This window comes from Telopea speciosissima, chromosome 6 (assembly GCF_018873765.1).
Source record: "Telopea speciosissima isolate NSW1024214 ecotype Mountain lineage chromosome 6, Tspe_v1, whole genome shotgun sequence".
NCBI classification, from domain to species: domain Eukaryota; kingdom Viridiplantae; phylum Streptophyta; class Magnoliopsida; order Proteales; family Proteaceae; genus Telopea; species Telopea speciosissima.
Window position 1 is genome coordinate 65,383,276 of NC_057921.1, and position 23,640 is coordinate 65,406,915.

Here is a 23,640-nt window from a genome sequence, read left to right on the forward strand (position 1 = left end):
AGTGTCACATTCAAAATCCTTATAAATTTCATATTTCGCAGCTCTTGGTCGATATTTCGACCGAGAGCTGCTGAAAATGAAATTTTCTCTTCTTCCTCCTTTCCAAGCCTCATTGAATCTCTTGTGTCGGGAAGACGTCGGAGGGTCATCTAAGCTCATCATCCAAGCCTATTTTGATTATTTAAGGTAAATTATATTTCTCTAAAACTATTTTTTTAAAAAAACTTTGTACAAATGTTGTTGGATGTTGATGATATTAATATATGTTGAAGCGGAGGCCGATCTGACCTCACGGTGTGAAATTTTTTTCCCATATGTATTTTTTATTTTTTTCGGTTTTAAAAATTCATTTTCCTACAACTAAAATAGGAAATAATTAGGGGTAATATGACTTAGATGGTGTATGTGCACTACAACTTGAGGCTGAAACTGCAACACATACGCATGGGACATGAGGGACGAGGGGCACCATTGATCTAGCCGACATCTTTCAAGTTGACTCAGACGATGAGGACCCTATTGTGGATTGGGTGAGGGATAGAGGTGAGCCAGGTGTTGGATGAGGAGGGAGGTAGGCCCGACCCCATGATAGCCCCGAGATTGGTGCGTGTGGGCCGAGTATATGGCGAGGTCGGATACATGCGAGGAAGCCTCACCCATACCGTTCAGCCACATTTGGTGGCAATGTTGCGATGATGAAGACGGTCTAAGTCCTCAAATGATGATGATGGTGATGGTGATGATGGTGATCTTGGTGGTGGTGATGGTGATCTTTGGTGGTGGTGATGTTGGTGGTGGTGATCTTTGGTGAAGAATATGACGGCATGCGAGAGCGTTATGTGGTAGGCCAGGAGGCCCGAGGATTCGGCACTGTAGACCCACTCCGATTCACTGGAGAGACACGCAGTTTGATCATGCCACACAAGATACGGACCACGGAGCACGTGCCCTGACACCCCACCCTCGAGAGGCCCCCTACATACATCGAGGAGCGTAGGAATTCGACAAACACGATTGCAACCCGATCACATGGACATTGATAACCTATCTAGCTCTGTTGGTGGTTTGAGTATGGGTGATAGGGAGGGAGGACCCGGACATTGGCGTGCCCCATCTTTTGGCCGCACATGCCACTCCATTGGCATCGGATTATGGTGCATCACAACCTTACGGTGGATATGGATATGGATCATCATCATATAGGCGATTTAGTGGGGTAGGGGACTATGACTACCACCCCAGTCCCAGGGACATCTTGGATCATCTTTTGTAGATAACATCTTTGCATACCCTAGCGGACCTAGCTACCAACCTCACCACCATACATGCAGCCAATGCCATCGCCTCTTGCGGCGCCAACATCATATCACGAGTGGATCATCTTCTTCACTGATGGATCGATTGGTAACCCTAGTTTATATCCTAGGATAGGTTACCTCTGATGTTGATGATTCCATTTACGTGACACTTGTGGATGACTACACTCGTTTCTTCTCCGATTCTATACCGTGGTCCACATATGTCATTCAAGCAGAGAGCAATGGACGTCGACTCGGCGAGGCATGAGTGGGATTGATCCAGGGAGGCACAAACAACTACTATTAGCGACTTAGCACTTGTAATTTGTAACTTAAGTTGTGATTTCATTAATCTATGTGTATTTAACTATTTATACATTAAGGTCGGCGACCGTATGTCAATCAAGGGTGCAAGCCCAAAACACCAATTTGAATTCACATTTTTACAATTTTATGGTTTAAATGTGTTTATTAAGCTTAAATAAGGCTGTCCATGAAGTTTCAGGCCTAAATATGGCCAAATACCCCGAGATGGACCCCGAAATATTGCAGAAAAATGCAATATTTCGGGAATATTTCGCGATATCTCGGATATTTCGGATATCTCGGTAGGCCCGAGATACCGATATATCGCGAGATATAGTACTATGGCTGCAACTAAACTAGCACATCCCTCTGCAAAAGAACCATACAGAATAAGAGGGGCAGTTGGCCCTGATACCAGAACGGTCAAAGTCTTGAAATCCTTACTAACTACTACAATTTGAAAATTTAGATTTGGATCTCAGATGCAAGCAGATCCAATAATCAAATCTGTGATCAGTTATGAGATAAGGGAAGAAATCAGACCAATGAAAGGATAGGGAAGAGAGATGTGATCTTCTTTGTAGTAAGACGAGAGGAAATTAGGTTTAGGATACCAATCCCGTATGCACTGCTCAATAACACCAAAACTCTTGGAAAAAAACTCATTCTTTACTCAAATCATCTCTAATTGATGGGGCTATGTATTACATATATATAGACCTTCTAAAATTCCTAGTTTGACTCATAAAAGGACTCCAAATCACTCTAATACACTCAATAAAGTAAATAAACTCAAAACAGAACTGCTAATCTAACTCAAACACTTAACTGCTAATCCGGTGTACTAACTTTATCTCTTCTACATGGGCTTATAAATTAGGCACATTACATCAATAAACCCAAAAATAAGAAGCCCAAGGTCCATAGAACCCAACCATAGGACAAAATAACCCTTGAAGAATGAATGTCTGGTGCATGCGAAAAGGCTGTAGGGTGCACAAGTTTCTGTGTGATACTTTAAATGACTCTTAGTTGTTACTACTTTGAATGACTGAGAACCTATTTAGGGATGTAAACGGTCGAATTCGAATCGGATTTGACCATTCCACAGTCTAATTCATTTGCCAATTCAGATATCTGATTCGGTCAGCTATCCGCCGGATATATATAATCTGTTATGGAATTCGAATTCGAATTCGATTTAATAATCGGATTTCGAATATTATTCGTTTCGATTCGACAAAGGGTCCAGCGACTAACAATGCCATTTAACAATTTTACTTTAAAAATGGAAGCGCATGCTTACTTTTCCAATGAAAAGAAGTGCCAATCATTATGATTTCCAACACATAACAGAGCACGGATTGATCAAGTGAAATAATCTCTTGCATTCTTGCCAGTTGGCATAATTTGAATAGAATAAATGAATAATCTGAAAACACATCATAACCAATTAGTTCCAAAGTAAAACAGTAGTGCACTACATGACGTTGAGGGTAGAGCCTTCAGCTCCTTTCGTTACTTTATATCCTACTGTCCAAATGATATTCCCAAATCTGGTCTTCAGCTTGTTTCTTTACTTTCTATCCTACCGTCCAAATAATACCCCCAAATATGGCCTTCTGCATGTATCACATACCGCCAACTATTATTATTACAAAATGTAATTTATAAAATTAATATTTAATTAATCTTAGAATCAGATAAACGGATACATATACATATTTTGGATATTTTATTACCATCAGATAGCTAAATGAATCGGATAATAATCGGTTGGAAACTGAGATTATCATATTCGTATCTGATTAGGTTCCGGATAGTGATTTTGCGAATACAGATATGAGCACGGGTCGAATATGGATTTTCGACTATCCGTTTACATCTCTAAGCCTATTACAAGAATAGAAAGTTAGAAACTAAAACAAAATAGTAGCCAAGAAAGATTGAAGCAACTCCACATGTGGCAGCAACATGGGCCCATATAATCATCCAAAATAGAAACTCCAAAGGCTGCTGGTTGATGGCTACACATGAGCTCTTATGGGCTTAAGTTATGACCAGCATATGGGCCCAAGTATGGGACTGAATGTGGGCTGGTTATGACTTAAGTTATTGGGCCTAAATATGGGCCTGACTAGGCTGGCCTTGTACTGCATCACCATCACTTTATAATTTCTATTACTTTGTAAATTTTGGCTTACTTGCTAATTCTGTTAGGCCTGGTTTCTAAATTATATTCTGGCTTATTTGCTAATTCTGTTAAGACTTGTTTCTAAAATAATCTAAAATAATCCTTTTGCATTTACTTAAGAGTTAAGATATTATTCATAAATAAGCAAATACCCCCTATTTGAATCCAATAAAAATAGTTAAAAAATGAAATTCCAAAAGGATAAAAAGTCAACCCCCCAGTTCAAGAACAAAAACTGGATTTTCGGCCGTAGGTGCAATTTCAACTTTTAAATGCTCTGAGGTTTTTCTCAAATCTAAAAATTTCATGAATTTTAATATGGTAAAACATTGCTAAAAACCAAAAGTGCGGTAAAATATTCATTTGTTTTGATATTAAAAAAAATATTTTTCATTTAGAGCAATTTTAAACAGCATTCGTGCACACCAAATTAGGTTTGACCGATAAATCAAATTTAAGCAATCTTGGATTTGTTGCAAAGCTTCCAAGATTGCTTAAATTTGATTTACCGGTCAAACCTAATTTGGTGTGCGTGAATGCTGTCAAAATCACTCTGAATGGAAATATTTTTTTAAATATCAAAACAAATGAATATTTTACTGCACTTTTGGTTTTTAGCCATGTTATACCATATTAAGATTTATGGAATTTTTAGATTTGAGAGAATCCCCAATATTTATAAGTTGAAAATTGCACCTACTGCTGAAAATCCAGTTTTTGTTCTTGAATTAGGGGTTGACTTTTTATCCTTTTGGAATGTGACTTTTTAACTATTTTTATTAGATTTAAATAGGGGGTTATTTTCTTATTTATGAATAATATCTTAAGTAAAAGAATCATTTACTTAAATGTTATTTGGCATAAATAAGTGTCTGTCCTGGTTTTAGGCATAAATAAGTTTGTCCCGGTTTTGAGTTAGGTTTCCTAAAGTTTTGATGGGCATAAATGCCGAAACTTGCAAAATTACCAACATCTCAGTCGAAACTAGTTGAAACCTGTCGGGTTAAGGGATTTTTTTAAAGTTGCAGCTTATCTCGTTTCGGTTTCTTGCGAAACTGAGATATCTCAGTCGAAAATGCAGTTTCGACCGAGGTTTAGAACCATGACAGGGAGCATGTTAGCTAACCCTTGCTTACACACCCAGGTCATAGTGTAGCACGTCGCTTATTCTGTTGGGGAATGCCCTAGCATATGGTAGAATCCATGTAAAAGGGTTTGGCTAGGGTTTTTTCCGGTGCCGACTGCCTACCTGATGCACCAAGGCTATGGTTTTTTCGGTGCCGGCTGCTGACCTAACGCACCAACCCTCCTCCTTTATTTGGGCTTGGGACTGGCTGCTAACGCTGGTGTAGTTCTTAGTCTACCGAACAACTCCTTTAATACCAAATTGCCATTACCATTACCTTTTGAACTGTTGATTGTTTGGGTGGACCCATAAGCGATCCAAACCAGGGTTTTCAAACCTGCATTACCCCAATGCATCAACAACCACTTGCAAGAACTCATTTCAGGCTAGGTCCGTGTTATTCATTCTATTACCTGTGGCAGGGTTGAAGCCTCGTCTTCTTGCTAGAAAAGTTCCATATGTTCGTCTTTTCCAATGAGGGGGACCCTTCTGAATTCCACAAGGATGGCCTGTGAATGGACTTTCTTCATAGCCCTTTGAACCACCTTGATGCCAGGTTCATTATGGTTTCTGAAGGCCCTACAGTTTATTTCCACCCAAGTAATGGCCAGCAATCACAATATCTTGTTGACCCTTCTACAGTAAATGGTACCTTTTAGTCTTGTTAGAGACAGGTTCATCATTGTAATTTTATGCATTTTTATTCTCCATCCTTTGGTAATTGGTTCTGCATGTTTTTTCCTTCTGAATGAAGCAGCTGCATCTTTATCTCTCTGTGTTTTTGTGGTCAATTAAGATAATGTGCGATTAGCAAGTACGAAATATGTAGGCTTATTAACTCTTTTTTTTTTTTTTTTTTTTCCATTTTGTGCTGTTGAATAGGTTGTTGGAGTTTGCTTATTAATCTACTATTCTGGGCATTGAATAATATTTGGTTAATCCTGTCTCTTGGCAGATTCTATCCCCGAATGAAGATGGGTCATGTACTTGCTTCTCTTGAAGTAAAGGTTTGGCATATGTTTTTTCATTTTTTACTTGTATTTTCCTTTTTCTTTTTAATTTTGGTTTATTGTCTCATTAGTATTTTTGTTTTATAGCCAGGGTATGGGGCTTATGTGGTTGACTTCAATGTCCCAAAGAATACGGATTCTACTGCACAAGGGATAGTTGTAAGTTTCTATTAACGATTTGGTTTATGAAATTGTTAAGTGTATCCCGGGACAAATTCTACTGCACAAGAGTAAATTCTACGTGGTCAGGTGAACTCTTTGGGAAGAGTGGTTAGATATCTGAATTAATTATTGGATTTTTTTATTGATACTTGAGGTGTCAAATAATTTGTAACCTTACTTTTTCCCTTTTAGTGTACATTTTTTCCCCCCCCCTTTTTCCGATGAGGGTAAATCCTATCATTTCACATGTATACTTGAAAATTGTGCAAGACAATGACAACTTTTGGTAATTACATAATGATAAGTCATTTTCAAATTATTTTTGAAAACCCTTTTTACCCTTGACTTATTTTGACTTTTAGGAATAAGACAAAAGGCAATCAAAAGAAGGTGTCAAATTTTAAATAGTAAATACACCTATAGAGGTGTCATCAGACAGTCCCTTTAATTATATTGGAATCGAACTGATGTTATGCATTTATTTTATTTATGCTCTTTGATCTGATACTAATGCAACTGCAATTATTACCATAGTTGTCATGGCGTCGCCATGGCGTCTGGCGTTGGGAGAGGGGCATATCGAGCTACGCCATGGTGGATGTCAATATATCGTTCGATATGGCTTCCATGGCGACGCCATGGCGTCGCCATGGACGCCATACCACGATATGTTGGCATATCGATCGATATTTGTACATATAAAAGTTAGATTAAAATTTTTTTTTAAACCATTTAATAGCTTAGATGCTTTGCTCCAAATCACATACACTAAAGAAAGACTATTGCTATCAAGCTTGAAACAGGTTAGCCTATCATTTGATTTTTACTATTGCTTTCAATTATTTGATAGGTTAATCTATATTTTCAATTTTTCATACTTTCATATACACTAATGGATATTAGTTACACTTTCATGAATTAAACCATAGTGGCATAGTATATTAGTAGTAGTGTAGTACACTTTCATGTTGATTTTTGATGTTATAGGACATATATTATACCATACTAAATGACATTAAAAATACAGAAAATAAAAATTAAACATGGTCGACATGCTCGCCATGGCAACGCCATGGCGAATGTCGATATTCGCGTGACACCCTTCCACCGACTTGGATCGCCGTGGCCGTGACAACTATGATTATTACTGCCATCATGGTTCCTTATCACCACTGATTTAGCCACATTGTGGATGCTGGTTTAGGTGGTTGATTAGTGACTCTTTTCCGTTACTTCCTGTAGAGGATTCCAGTAGCTATTCTATACTTGTTTCCAAGAGAAGAGAATAAGGACGGGGGCGGGGGCGGGGGCGGGGGGGGGGCGGCGGGGGTTGGAGAAGCAAAGCATAATGACAGATTTTATGTGGTTAAGCTAGGCAGCCTTTGTACAGTGGTCGTGATCCGTTTTTGTTATTTACTATGACAAAGTAAAAAACGGTACAGGCAAGCTGAAGGTTAGATCCCAAACCCAGGCCCTAAACCCTTTTATCCCTCATGCTTTCTCAATCCCGCCAAGAACATAGGATGTCAAATCATCCCCTAACAATTATTTTTATGCCTCAAGTCAAAACCGACTTGAGTACACCCTAAACCCATCCACAACCATTAGATTATAACACCATCCAGTGATTGTGAGAAAATAGGCCATACAACACTTCTCTTTTCGTGTTTCTTGATTACTTTTCTGTGGTTGTTGAACTCAAGGTTCTAGGTTTCGGTTTCAACCCTGGCTGAAACTGAAATTTCTCAGGTTTTGATTGACACACGGTTGAAACATGGGATTTTTTTGGGCCAAAAACAAAACCTAGGTTTAGAGGCTTAGAAAATGATTTTTTTACCTTTTTTTTTTTGTGTTGCCTATTTTTACCATTTTACACCTATTCCATGAATTAGTTTTACAAAAAAATCACCCAAAATGGTTCTTGTGGTTTGGACCCAAGTTTGCTAATGTACGTTGAATGCTACTACTAGCCTTGGCATAAACACTGACTACATATAATTTAGATACTAGAAATGTAAAAATGCAATTTAAACAATCAAAACATACATTAGGTTACTGGGTTAGGCAAATACAAGCATTTAACACTCACCACTCAATCCCATGAGTTTCATGGCGGGTCTAATCCATGAGCTGCATCTTACTGAAGAATTTGTTGACGCTCCTCCGAATGCAGTACATATGATGTAGCTCTAGATAGGAGGCGGTCCTACTAGAGGCCAGGTGTACAATGGTTCTGAAATTGACCAGCTGATTGGGCAAAGTAGGCTGATTTGACTCAAAATTAGGGTTAGGTAAGGGGAATGAGTGAATGTGATATATGATAATGATGGACAGGTCTAAAGGAAGCTAATGGTATAGGTTTTAAATAGGTTTAAACAAAAAATTAAAATTCTGAAATCTTAGGGTTAGGGTTTTGGGTTTTAGGTTTTAGAAAATAGGTTGGATTTAGGGTTTTGAGTGGGATCTAAGGGCAGGGGCTGAGGTCGAATTTACTAAACAGGGAGGGGGATGTTCGACTGTAATATAAAGGTTTTTTGATGGCTGACTAGGGTTTTACAGAATTTAGGGTGTTTAGGTTTATGGGGGATGTTGGAACCGCTTCCTCTAAAAGGCTGACCTTGTAGGAAAGGGAGGAAACAATATGTATATCATACAGGAGCTCTAACACAGCGGACTATCCAAAGGGGGGCACGGGTGGATAAATAATTCAACAGGGGATGAGGGGATTCTAGGGTTTTAAATGAGAATGGAGGCTTAGGGTTCAGGTCGAGTGGAGGTACTAGTATGGAGATGTTATGTTCTGATTTTGGGTGAATATGGGTGAAGGATGAATGCTGGAATGTATTTAGAAAAGCTAGGGTTTTGGGGGATCGATTAGGTTAGATGGGGGGGGGGGGGGAGAAGAAGAGAAGGATAACTTGCAGGGAATTAAAAATAACTCACTGGTTTGATCTCCTTCAAAGACAACAGCAGCTTGATGTAGCTTGATAGCAGAAAAAGGACCTCCCGATCTACAAGATGCAAGGAGTCACCGGAATCCACCAGCCCTCACCCTTGATATGACTCACATGGGGTCTTGATATGACTCACAAGACATATCTCTGAAGAGAGAAGCAGCAGCAGCAAAGCCAACAGCAAAAAGCTCGAATTTTTGAAACATAATTGGTGGGGGAGCCTCTCCAACGGTTTGTATTAAATAAGAAGCCAAAGGTCTTATTCCTAAATCTATTACAATTCAAATCTCTCACTTAAAATCGTGGAGAGGTGGACCTACTTTAAAAATAACTTAACACTTAAAAGGAAAAGACTCATCTACCCCTAATGACTTAAGACAACTTAAAACAACTTAAATAAAAGAAGATTCTCTACCAGCCAATAGGATATAAGAACCTCTTAGCCAATAGGATCACTTCACTTAAATTAGACCAATTGAACCAATTGGGTGCAACCAATTTAGACCGGTTCAATTAAAAACTCAAAATAAAAACTACTGAAATAAACTAAACTAAGGGTCCTACTAAAACCCTAGGCTTAGGGTGGCTTCTTCAATTCGAGGAGGCTAGGGTCTGCATCAACTCTCCCCAACTTAGAAACATTCATCTCCGATGAATGGGTGAAATCCATGCAACACTCTGGCAACTTGGGGCTGAGCTTGTTGAAATCATGAGTGGGAGTCCAAGTACTATGCTTGTGTGAAGAAACTCGTCCATGAACCTTGTGATGAGGAGGAGGAAGGAACATGTGGGCAGCAACTTCAACACTTCCCTGGCAGAATTCTGTTGAGGTTAGAACAGTGGGAATATGGTCTTCAAGTCGTGGAGCCTTCTCTTCGAAGAACCAAGGGGGCATCACAAAATCAATGTGTTCAACCTCCATAGGGCCTTAAATATTGATAACCTTCTCATTCAGCCCCACTTCTTCAAGAACAGCAACTTGCTTGTCATTGTCTCCCTGTGAAATGCTCCCAATTACTTCTTCACAATCTACCACATCATCCATGAAAACTAGAGCAATCATATGGACACCTCGAGCACCACCATCTATATCTTCAAGGTAACCTTCTAAGTCGTCATCACTATCAAGGGGTAGTGCATATATACCTTGCTCATCGTTCCCTTCAGGGGTTTCCTCTGCCTTGGCAGCCACACTAATAGGTCTATGCTGTTGTGGGCATTCTTTGGCATAGTGCCCAAACTCATTGCTGTCCATGGAAGCTTTACCTTTATGATCAAAATGTGGAGGGGCTATAGGGCGGGAAGAACTACCAACAGAGTAGCCTGATCGAGTAGGACCAGTAGCAGAGTTTCCAGCTCGATTGTGACCATTGGTAGTAGACTTGAATGCTGAAAAAGTTTTGTTAGTACCTTCAGTAGAGGAATCAAATCTTCTATTTCCAGCCAATAATTCTTCAGCTTTCAATGTCTTCTCGAAACAGTCCTTGATGTCTAGAACGTCAGCAACTCCAATAGCTTTAATAATGTTTGATCTCAATCCCAACCGAAATCGAGACAACATCTGAGTATTACTTTCTCTGGTGTTAGTACGAGAAGAGAGAGCATCGAACTGCTGCATATACTCAGCTACAGTAATGCAGTCCTAGGTTGGCGAAGTCCTACTAGGAGCCAGGAGAATGGTTCACCTAACAAGGCTGCTGGTTTGGGACAGCTTAGGTGGAATAGGGCAGAAATTAGGGTTAGGGTTAACTAATGGTAGTAGTGTTTATAGGGTATTAATATGCAGGTTTTAAGGGTCTTAATAAACTAGGTTTAGTTAGGTTTGAAGAAGTTTTTAGAATTTCAGAAATTTAGGTTTAGGGTTTCGGGTTTTGGGAATGAAGGGGAATATAAGATTTAGGGTTTAGGGCTGGAATTTGGGCAGGATCTTAAGATCGAAGTTTCCAATGGTAGAGGAGAGGATTCGGCCAAGGTTTGATGAGTATGGGAGGGCTGAAAGTAAAGGTTCTGGAATTTAGGGTTTTAATGAATTAATGGATGATAAGGATCTAGGGTTTTTAATGGGAGAATGGACTCCGGTTTCTGGTCGAGTTTTCCAATGAGGGGGAAGAACACTCGATCAGAATATGGAGGGGAATTGATGGGCAGAAGTGGTTGATCTGGGAATCCTAGAGTTTTGGGGTTTAGAGGGATGAGGGAATTAGGGTTTAGAATTGTAAGTTGGGGCTGAGATGGCAGTCGAGTGGAGGGTCTGCTGTGATGGATCTGTGGACAGATTTTAGATGAAAACTGATGGAGGGTGAGGGCTGGACAGGCTTATGGAAGTTAGGGTTTATGGGAATCGATTGGGAGAGTGTAGGTCTAGGTTAGAAGGTAAGAAACCGCAAGGTAATTGCAGGAAATTTAAATAACTTACTTGCTTTGCAGGGGATCTGAAAACAGCAAGTTGAAACAGCTTGTAGAAGAAAAGGGACCTCCTGATCTACAAGATGCAAGGAGTCGCCGGAGTCCACCAGCCCTCACCTTGATATTACTCCCAAGGCAGCCTCGATATTACACACAAGGCAGTTCTCTGAGAAGAACAGCAGCAGCAGCCAAAAGTTAACAGCAGGAATGAAAATTTTAAATCATAAAACTTGTGGGTGGAGCCTCTCCCACGATTCTATTAAATAAAGGGCCAAAAGGCCTATTCCTAAATCTATTACAATTTGATTCTCCCATTTAAATCGTGGAGAGGTGGACCAATTTAAAAACAACTTAAAAACTTAAAAGAAAAGACTCTTCTACCCATAATGACTTAAAATCAACTTAAACTACTTAAAATAAAGAAGATTCCCTAGTAGCCAATAGGATATAAGAACCTCTTAGCCAATAGGATCACTTCACTTAAATTAGACCAATTGAACCAATTGGATGCAACCAATTTAACCCGGTTCAATTAAAAACACAAAATAAAAACTAAGTATGGAAATAAACTAAACTAAACTAAGGCTCCTACTAAAACCCTAGGCTTAGGGTGGCTTCTTCAATTCGAGGAGGCTATGATCTGCATCATACAGTCATAGTCCCTTGCCGTAGGGAATTAAGTTGATCTTGCATCTGAGCTCTGTAATGTCTGGGCAAATTTTTCTCCTTCAAGTCATACTTCATGTCCTCCCAATTAGTAGGTGCAACATCTTCACGTTCCATGCCCCTCTCTGTCTTTCGCCACCATCCTCGGGCAAGGCCACTCAACTTGGTACGTGCTAGTTTCATCATTCAATCTTCAGGCAAGTCATACCAGTCAAAATAATCATCCAGGGCAGCAAGCCAGTCATAGAACACCTGGGGATCACGGTTTCCATCAAACTCCTTCAGCTCGAGTTTGACCTTCTGTGTATCGTACCTCCTATTAGTAGCTTCATCTCCAGTGAAGTAGGATCTCATATATTCGTCAAAGGTAGGTCTTCGAGGTTCTTCTCTAGTTCTGTCCCTATCTTCTCTGTAGTCATCTCTGTCATACTTACGTCGATCCCTGTAATCTCTGTCATGTCTTCTTCTGTCCCTGTGATCTCCATGGCTCCTGGAGTGATCTCTGTAGCCTCTATGACCTCTAGAATGATCTCTACGATGTTCATCCCTTCCCAGAGTTCCATGTACCTCAGAATGAACTTGGAATCTGTCCTCCTCTACATATAGAGGGTTGCTTACAAGAGGCACAACTTGCCTTTCTTCCAATCGTGTCACTTTCTCATTAAGTTTCTGCAGCATATCCATGATTACTGTCATGGGATCAGGTTGGGGGGGGCAGATTAGTGTCTGGTGTTGGATTGCCATGGTCGGCCATGGCTCTGATACCAATTTGATGTAGCTCTAGATATGAGGCAGTTCTACTAGAGGCCAGGTGTACAATGGTTCTGAAATTGACCAGCCGATTGGACAAAGTAGGCTGATTTGACTCAAAATTAGGGTTAGGTAAGGGGAATGAGTGAATGTGATATATGATAATGATGGGCAGGTTTAAAGGAAGCTAATGGTATAGGTTTTAAATAGGTTTAAACAAAAAATTAAAATTCTGAAATCTTAGGGTTAGGGTTTTGGGTTTTAGGTTATAGAAAATAGGTTGGATTTAGGGTTTTGAGTTGGATCTAAGGGCAGGGGCTGAGGTCGAATTTTCTAAACAGGGAGGGGGATGTTCGACTGTAATATAAAGGTTTTCTGATGGCTGACTAGGGTTTTACAGAATTTAGGGTGTTTAGGTTTATGGGGGATGAGGGGATTCTAGGGTTTTAAATGAGAATGGAGGCTTAGGGTTCAGGTCGAGTGGAGGTACTGGTATGGAGAGGTTATGTTCTGATTTTGGGTGAATATGGGTGAAAGATGAATGCTGGAATGTATTAAGAAAAGCTAGGGTTTTGGGGGATCGATTAGGTTAGATGGGGGGGGGGGGGGGGAGAAGAAGAGAAGGATAACTTGCAAGGAATTAAAAATAACTCACTGGTTTGATCTCCTTTAAAGACAACAGCAGCTTGATGTAGCTTGATAGCAGAAAAAGGACCTCCCGATCTAAAAGATGCAAGGAGTCGCCAGAATCCACCAGCCCTCACCCTTGATATGACTCATAAGGGGTCTTGATATGACTCACAAGACATATCTCTGAAGAGAGAAGCAGCAGCAGCAAAGCCAACGGCAAAAAGCTCAAATTTTTGAAACATAATTGGTGGGGGAGCCTCTCCCACGGTTTGTATTAAATAAGAGGCCAAAGGCCTTATTCCTAAATCTAATACAATTCAAGTCTCACACTTAAAATCGTGGAGAGATGGACCTACTTAAAAAATAACTTAAAACTTAAAAGGAAAAGACTCATCTACCCCTAATGACTTAAGACAACTTAAAACAACTTAAATAAAAAAAGATTCCGTACCGGCCAATAGGATATAAGAACCTCTTAGCCAATAGGATCACTTCACTTAAATTAGACCAATTGAACCAATTGGGTGCAACCAATTTAGACCGGTTCAATTAAAAACACAAAATAAAAACTAAGTATAGAGCTGAAATAAACTAAACTAAGGGTCCTACTAAAACCCTAGGCTTAGGGTGGCTTCTTCAAATCGAGGAGGCTAGGGTCTGCATCTACATATGTATCCCATGACATATTTTGTGACCAATTGTTCTGTTAGCCCATGACAACCCACCTATAAGCCCTGTCATCAACATACCGGAGATATCTCAACCTAGGGAATGGCTCACTGAGACTAGAACTGGGTGGAGTTGGCACAAATGGTTGGGCCGGATACTAGAAGATGATATCAACAAAAGATGACCCGACACCTTACCCATCCCATACTTAGTGCTGGGGAATAAGTACTAAACAAAGTAGTAGTCTCACCTCTTGATTGGCAATGGACTGAGCACTTGAATTTTGCTCCAGCTTTTTCACCATTTTTGAATAGCATCTATCAGATTTTGACTCATCCCAAGTTTGTGCTTGTGTTGGTACCTGGGATTGAAAGATATTACGCTGAAAACAATACAAACTAGTCAATAAGAAACTAAATGACAAGTAAGTTGAATTAAGGTGAATAAAGTAAAAACCACCAGCCTTATGCTGTAGATACATGAGCTGTCTCTCCCAGCGATGTTCGATTATGATAAGGAATTTTGTGGTACCCCATCTGTACTAGGGGTGTCAATGGGTCGGGTTGGGCCGGGCCTGCCTAAACCCTGACCCTGACCCTAGAGGTCTAAACCCTGACCCTGACCCTGGCAGGGCCAAGAAACCCTCAACCCTGACCTGACCCGACCTTGCCAGGGTTTCTCTCTGGCCCGGCCCGACCATGAAAGGGTCGGACTGGGTCGGGTCGGCCCTGATTGACCCTGTCTTGACCCTGTTTTAACCCTGTCTTGACCCTGATTGATATATATCAAAGAATATATCTAAAAACAACTTGAAAAATTCTTTAAAGAATAAGAATAAGATGGGAAGGAGAGAGAGGGAGAGAGGGACTTGTAAATTTAAATAAAAATAATTCACAAACATCTATAAAAATCCATAAATAAAAATATTGCCATAAACATCCATAAATAAAAATACTCTCACAAACATCCATAAATAAAATGCTTTCACAAACATTATAAAAATACTACCACAATCATCCATAATAATCTACCACAAATATCCATATAAATACTGCCACAAACATCCATAAAAATACTACTGCTACAAGCATCCATGAATAAAAATACTGCCACAATCAACCATCAATCACAGAAGCATCCACGATCCATCTCCATGATATGCTTGAACTGGGATTCCTGGAAAAAAATGCCCAAAATGAGGGAAAACTCTATTAATACAAGCAGATGTCAAAGAAAATATTAGCTAATAAGAACTATTGATTGGATACAAGTCCTTTACCACGCCAAATAAGTATGCATTATCATCCATCAAGTCAAAGTTATAGTTGCATCACCACAATCATTGTTAGTAGCTGAAAAAAAACACATTTAACAAATGAACAAATCAATAAACTTAATCATCATTCATAATGTTATTATTATTATTGTAATTAAATGATATAAGGGAATTTAAAAGGTTGTTACCTGATTCGATCTTCTCAAGGTCAATTAAGTTCTCTTCAACATCAACTGAACCCGTTGCCTGTCGTAGCCAATCTTATGTACATACCAATGCCTCTACCATCTTAGGTGTCAAAGAGCTACGGAACTGGTCTAAAATCCTACCACCGGTGCTAAAAGCACACTCTGAAGCAACACTTGAGACAGGAATCGCCAAAACATCCCTTGCCATCTTACTTAGAACCACAAATCTTGTACTATTGACCTTCCACCAATTCAAGATGTCAAAAGAATTGAGTTCATCCTCCTTCTCAATACCTTCCAACAAATATTTGTCTAAGTCAGATGTCACATGGAAACGCTTCTCCTCTTCTAATGCGTTATGAAAACCCCTTTCTGAAAATTCACTGTCATCATCATCTATTGATGAACCATCAAAAGAGGTTGTAGATGAATCAACTCTCACTGTACTACTTGTCGACCCCTGCATTTGGTAATGTCTCAAGAGACGATCCATGACATTTTTAATCCTCTCAATTTTCTCTTCCACCTCATGTTGAGAATATAATTTTGAATAGCAATATTTCATATATCTCAACTTAAATCGTGGATCAAGAACACGAGCAACAACCAACATAATATTCATTTTGTCAGTGACACTACACCCCCAATATTTGTCAAAATTTTCTTTCATTGCCAATTACATATCCCGAATCATGTCATCTTCACTTCTTGACCACTTGTTCAATTGTGATTCAATCACACTAATCTCTTTGAAGTAAAGATTTGAAGTAGTAAAAAGAGACCCAGACAATCTTGTAGTTGCATTGTAAAGAAACTCCAACATCTTGCATAAAACTTTAACTCTCTCCCAATCTTGAGTAGTTGGGACCCCATCCTTGCACTCCATAGTAAAGTTTGGGTCTCTATCTTCTGCACATTCAAAAGCTTTTTGAAACTCCAAAGCAGTTTGCAACATAAGATATGTAGAGTTCCAACGAGTAGAAACATCTAAACTCAGAGCTTTCTTACACTCAATCTTTTCTTGCTCACAACACAATCTAAACTGTTGTGACCTTGATGGTGAACTCCTTACATACTTCACTACAGAACGAACTCTACTTACAACATCTCCACAATCCTCAAGACCTTTCTTGACAATCAAATTCAAAATATGGGCAGCACATCTCATATGAAAAAACTCACCACCCAACAATAACCCATTTTTCTTATTAAATCTTCTCTTTAAATTTTGAATTGCAACATCATTACTGCTTGCATTGTCCATAGTAATACTACACAGTTTATCCAACCCCCAATCAATCAAACACAGCTCAAGGGCATTACTAATTGCTTCATCAGTATATGGTGATGGGACTACGCAAAAGTTAATGATTTTCTTTTGCAATTTCCAATTTCGGTCAATGTAATGTGCTGTGAGGCACAAATAACCAAGATTTTGGATAGAAGTCCACATATCTGTGGTGAGGGACACCCGTTGAGCAGTTCTCTTAAACAAATCTTGCAACTTCTTTTTCTCCCCCAGATACAATTGCAAGCAATCTTGTGCCACAGTGTTACGGGTCAAAGTATTAAACCTAGGTTGTAAAGCCTTACAAAAATCTCTAAACCCGTCCCGCTCTACAAATATAAATGGCAATTCATCCATAATAATCATGCGAGCAAGCGCCTTTCTACACAATTCATAATCAAATTTCCAAGCTAAGATACTAGTGATTGTACTCTTACCATCACTCATGTCAACTTTTAAATCCAAAAGTTTTTGCTTCTTATTTTTGTCACTACTTGGACACAGAAGACATCTATCCAAATGTCGTTTTAGTGAACTAGTACCATGTTCACTTGCACAACCAAATTCCTTGTGGCAATACTTGCATGTACACTTAGTAGCTTTGGAACCACTGGGAGGTATAACTTTAGTAAAGTGATTTCAAACACTAGATGACCCTATAGTGAGGGGATTAGAAGATACCTCAGAAGCATTAGAGTTTGGTTGTGCCTTTGTAGAGCTTGTCACAGGATCCTTAGAGCTTGATTCAACTGGATTTGAATTTGGATGATTTGAACTTGAGTTTGGCTGCCTTGGATTTGAGTTTTCCTCCATTGAGATCTGTACAAATTCAAAAATCCAGACATGTGTAAGATCTTTGAAACAATAAGTTGAAGAAAATAGTGAAGAAGGAGACTTGCTCTATATGATTGATACATGGTGTGAGTGATGAGCTCCCACTCAGATTGATACATTAATGAAGAAGAAGGAGACTTGCTCTATATGTAGATCTGATCTGAAAGCACCACTCTTTCACACCCATTATAAGAACCCTTCCCTCTCCACAAAAAACCATCTTATCACACCCTTATCCACTCTCTTTGTCCCTCCCTTCTCAAGCTAGTTCATCTAACACCGGCTAACTTTAGCAAAAAAAATTACTAAAATGAAACAAGAAACAAACTAGTCACTACCCAATACCCATTCATTTAAATTCTTTCCATGGTTTTTTCATTTTCACAGTATGGTATGGGGAAAAAATAGTAAATTTGGAGTCAATATTAGCTGCACTGACAAAAAAAAGTAGTATTCTTTGTTATTACCTCTTGTATCCTTGTCTCTAAATTTGAGGGTTTGAGAGAAACAGGAACCTCATAGGGAAATGAACTGTTGTTGTATGAAGCAGACATCCTTTGACATCCAATAGAAAATAAGGGACTATTTTTATATATATAAAATTGTTAACAAATGCTCAATCCCTCAAAACTTGCCTAGGCAGCCAAACCCAATAGACCCACGTTTAGATTTATTGTATAATTTATGATAAATGGTTCAGAACTGTGTAGAGAATCTTAGAAACCCAAGAACCTTGAATTTGAATGAACCAGTAGCAGGGCTGCAGGGAACCCCTGACTCCAGAATCCAAAAGCTTGATCTTTTATAGTGTAGTCCTTCTTATGTGAGATTAAAATCCCTTGTTCCTGACTATTAAACTTCACTTACTGCATCAATTAACCATCTGATCTACTTCTCTACGCTATTAATTATATTTTAAAACCAAAGGGCCAATAGGGAAAATCTGCAAAGTGGAAAGTGGGTGGGTGGCTATGATCATCTTTCCAGTTCTAATCTAGGCCGGCATGGGGCATGTCACAGTAGAGAACCCCATCAAAATGATAATTATATTTCAAAGAGCTGAAAATTCTCTGAATTCTGAAGCTTGAAGCTTCCCATTTCATTCTTTATTATTTGCTTCAATTCTCATTCCCTTTAAAACCAGTCTCATTCTAAGCACACAAGACTACAAGAGTTGAGAAGTAAAGAAAGAGAGAGAGAGGGGTTCCCCAGAAGAGCCTCTCTCCTCTCGTTCTCTCTCTCTTAGCTAAAGTTTTCCGCCGAACAGAGACAAAAGTGGTTGGATTGGACTCCATTTCCTTTTCATTTCTTACACCTGCCGCCATGATTTCATTAGAGATAAGCAGTTTGTTTCGGAATCCACGTCTACAACGAGCTGTGGGGGCATTGCATCCGACGATTGTCGGAACGATTCAGAAGCGTTGGTTCTTAAAATAATAAAATAGTTGCTATTGCCGCAATTCTTATGGTTGGTGTTGTAGCAAGACAAATAGATCATAGATTCACAGAGAACATGCATTCAAACTTCAAAGATTTAAAAAACAATAAACACAGACGCTGATCAAGAGAGATGCATTTCAGATCTGAGTCCACGCATACTAGCAGCAGTGTTGCGAGGATGGGGAAAGACCCAAATAAAAATGAAGTGATGAACATTAGAACATACCTTGATGCGAATCTGGGAAGGAGGAACCGAGGAAGAAGAAGGCTGCTAGTCGTCGTAGACTCGTAGTCGAGCGGCGGCTTTCTCAGTTTCTCGTGGATGAAGAAGAAGAACGAAGACTGAAATTGTGAAAACTGAAAACGAAAAGGGAATATGGCCATATGGGATTAGGGTTATTTACCACTCTTATGGGTATTTTGGTATTTTCAGCCATATAAATGCTTATAAAGAATTCAGGGTCGGGTCTGGGCCGGGCCGGGCTAGGCCCGCCGCCTTGAGCCCGACCCGACCCGACCCTGCCAAGGTCAGCCAAAATCTCAACCCTGACCCGCCCTTCGGGCTGGCAGATCAGGGTCGGGTTTGGGCCGGGCTCAGGGCGGGTTCGGGCCAGCTGGGTATTATTGACACCCCTAGTCCGTACACTTCCTCAACCTGCATCTTCATTAAATTCATAGCTGCCCGTAAGTGTGGTAAGGTGGGGCTGGGCTTATTCTGTGAGTCTACCATTCTCAACACTCAGACTATCAGCTCTAAGATCATGATGATAACCTTCAGGTCATCCTAGAACTTGTCACTAGAAATGATCTCTTGGGCTGTGCCCGACCTCGACAAGAAGAATACCCGTGCCACTCAAACCAATCCTTTGAAGCAAACATGGACCTAAGTCCATCCTTCTTCATCTCAAAGCTCTTTAGAACGATGTAGTTTGTGGTGAAGCGTGTCATTTCTGGCCTCACCAAGTTCCCACCACCCTTGCTCCTCAACATCTATAGGCATATCCATGGTTGTAGACAAACATGGTCACTTGTGTTTCCCTTTCTACAACTTTTTTCACAAGCTTAAGATCCCCAATGTCCTTCAGCATGAGATCGATGCACTGGGCTGCACATGGAGTCCAGAAAAGTTAGACCTGGATGCATCAACTGACTTTAAGAGTGTGGTCCTCCTATCACAATACACCATGAAGTTGATGAGGGAATGTCTACTGGGTCCAGTCCAACCATCACACATCACAATCACACCATATGATTCCCATATCAGCTTCAACACCTCAATGTAACCCTACAGCTCCTTGTGGTCGGGCAAGTGGTTATTGTACAACTCATGTGTTGTGGGACCCTTCACTCCTGAGCCAGTCCTACCTACATCATCCAACATGCTCTGATAATATGGCCCTGTAGTGGGATGAGCTGGAGTGCTGTGGTAGAACATCCACTTGGAGAAAGCAGCCCCTAATGATGTAGATCCAAGCCTCCTCGAATTGAAGAAGCCTCCCTAGACCTAGGGTTATTGTAGGAGCCTTAGTATAGCCTATACTTAGTTTATTTCAGTTATACTTAGTTTTATTTTTGTTTTGTAATTGAACCGGCTTAAATTGGTTACATCCAATTGGTTCAATTGGGTTAGTTTAAGTGAAGAGCTCCTATTGGCTAGTAGGATCTTATATCCTATTGGTTGATGAGGAATCTCAGCTATTTTAAAAGTTTTAAGTGTTTTAAGTCAATAGGGGTAATTAGGTCTTTCTCTTTAATGTCTTTTAAGTTGTTTTAAATTAGAACCCTCCATCGATTCTAAAGGAGGAGTTAGAGTTGTATTATGTTTGGCCTATGGCCTTATTATTAATAAGAGATCGTGGGCAGGCTCCCTCCACCAAGTTTAAGATGTTAAAAAATCGTTTCCTGCTGTTAACCATTGCTGCTTCTGCTTCTCTCTTCAGAGAACTGTCTTGTGTGTCATATCAAGACCCCTTGTGAGTCATATCAAGGGTTAGGGCTGGTGGACTCCGGTGACTCCTTGCATCTTGCAGATCGGGAGGTCCTTCTTCTTCTTCAATCAAGTTCTCCAAGCTGCCATTGAAGAACCTGCATATTCCAGTAAGTATTTTACAGTTTATTCATCCCCTTCTTCTCCTACTCCTCTACAGCCTACCCTAACACCCCCCTTCTATTTTATTTGAATTTTCTGAACCCTAGTTCACTTACAGCCTTAACCCTCCATCAAAATCCATCTAACTTTTAATCACAGCAGCTGTGTATCCATCCCTACACTCGATCTCAGTTGCAGCCCTAGTTATCCATAAAAAACCCTAAATCCCTCCTTCACCATTAAAACCCAACAACCCTAAAACCTGTCTAGACCTAACCAGCCAACCAAATCACCCCAAACTTCAGCCGAGTCACTTTCCCCACCTCTGTGACACTCGACCTGAAACCCTTGGCCTGTCTCCCCTTAGAAACCCTAGATCCCTTTACTCCCTTCATTCCTCAAACCCAAAACCCTAACCCTAATAATTCTAAAATTTTATTTTCTATTCAAACCTAATCAAAACCTATACCAATAGACTTCTAAAAACCTGCATACCATTACCCAATAAAACCCTAACTCAAAATCCAATTCCTAACCCTAATTTTGCCCTAATCCACCTAATCTGCCCATTCGGCCAACCTATTACACAACCTGGCCCTAAGTGAGACTTATTTCACCTAGGCTACATCACCTACTTTCCCCTTCATATTAATCCACATGTGTTTCAGCTTCTTCTGTTTCTGGTCCTGTCTGGGAAAGACAGCAGGATCCTACTCAAGGATCTCAACTTCAGTCAACGGTTGGGTCACAGACTGGGGGTGGGAGTGGGGTTGGGGCTGCGTTGTTCTCACTCTGGCTCTCTAAGTCTCAGCCCCCTCCCCTGTGGTGTGGCTCTGCTAGAGCCTAGCTAGATGAACCAGCTCCCCTGGTCATCTGCATCAATCTTTATTGCTCCATTGCAAAGGTAGCTTTGCTTGCTTCCGTTGCCCTCCTCACTCTTGCAGCCTCTGCTGCTGCGTCATCCAAATCTGGCTCATCACTATCATCCTCCTCCTCCCCTAAATCATGGATCCTCTCTAGACATGCTTCCTCAAACTCTGCCCTGGTTGTCCTTTTTTCCCGCCTTCTCTGTATCGCGCCCTTCAGCAATGTTGCCATAGCCTTCTTTATCACACTTGGAACGTTAGTGCAGCCCATGACATTTCTATCACCACTAGCAAGATGCTACTTCGGTCTAGTGGTCCTATCTCCCATAGTTTTTTCGCCACAGTAATTGCACTGTGATTTCTTCTTGTAGGCCGAAAGGGGTATCCCATGCCTCCATGTAATGTCCCCACTTTCCCTTTCAGCCATTATGCACTTGTTGATACACTGTTGCGATAAGAACTCAAACATTATTAACATGCAGACATCAAATAAGGCCTCCTAAAACTGCAACAAAGCTTATTCTAAAATTTCCCCCAAGTCTTATATTTTTTGCCTAATTAAAAATATTTTTAAATATTTTAATAATTGATAATCTTAATCAACAAAAAAAAATTAAGGAACATCACATTATTAAGCAATTTTGGTTGAAAACATATTTCCAATAATTTCACTATTTTTCTTGAATTTTCAAACCAAAACAGTATATTTTAATTATTTTCAATTTTTTTGAATTTCATAAATTAATTTGGTAAAATCAATAAATAGAGTTAAAAACAGGAAAAAAATTCTTACTCCGTCAAGCCGTAGATCGGCTAACAGTGTCTAACATATATATTAATTTGAAGTCCATCCATCACTTATTACCCCAAATTTTTTTTAAAAAAAATTTGTTGTGGGAAATTCATATTTTTAAACCAGAAAATTCACTAATAATTTAACAACCTTAAAATAATCTGACTCCGTGAAGTTGTAGATTAGGCCATTCGATCTAACATATAAAAATTGAAACGAAACTACTATGTCTATATACTAAATTTTCCAAAAATTAGATTTGGGGGAAAAAACCAATAACTTCAAGTTCCAATCATGCAAAACCAAGCCGTAGAAGGGTTGAATGAGTAGAAGACTACAAAGACATGAGAACTCAAGTGGTTTGGCAAAAAATTGCAAGTTTTTGTCAAATAATGCAGCAGACCCCGTTTAGCTGAGATTCTCCTGACATGTTGGGCTATGCCTCTTTCCCCTTTCTATCTTTCATTCTTCATTTTTCTATTTATTTCCCAACTTTCAACTGGTCTTTTTTTCACTTTTCATTTTTCATCTCTCTCCTTCTTGGTTAGGACTCTGTTTTCCCTACTTTGTTTCTTTGGATCCATGTAGCCGACCCCATTAAGTTGGGATAAGGCTAAGTTTGTTGTTGTTGTTGGCAAAATCTTCTTTGCACTGTCGGAATCTGTGGCACCTTATGCTTCGGCCGGTCCTGTCGA

The 23,640-nt window shown here is 39.8% G+C and overlaps 1 protein-coding gene across 3 annotated transcripts in view; it reads left to right on the forward strand.

Moving 5' to 3' along the window:
* Positions 1–23,640, forward strand: part of LOC122664685 (E4 SUMO-protein ligase PIAL1-like) — a 62,538-nt gene that overhangs the window by 18,563 nt on the left and 20,335 nt on the right. For 2 of the 3 annotated variants that reach the window (XM_043860625.1, XM_043860627.1), the window contains 2 exons: positions 5,880–5,931; positions 6,022–6,093. In XM_043860625.1, coding sequence (XP_043716560.1) covers positions 5,880–5,931; positions 6,022–6,093 — 124 coding nt within the window. Of the gene's footprint in view, positions 1–5,876; positions 5,932–6,021; positions 6,094–23,640 lie in introns of all 3 variants that reach the window. The other variant, XM_043860626.1, reaches the window with a different exon arrangement.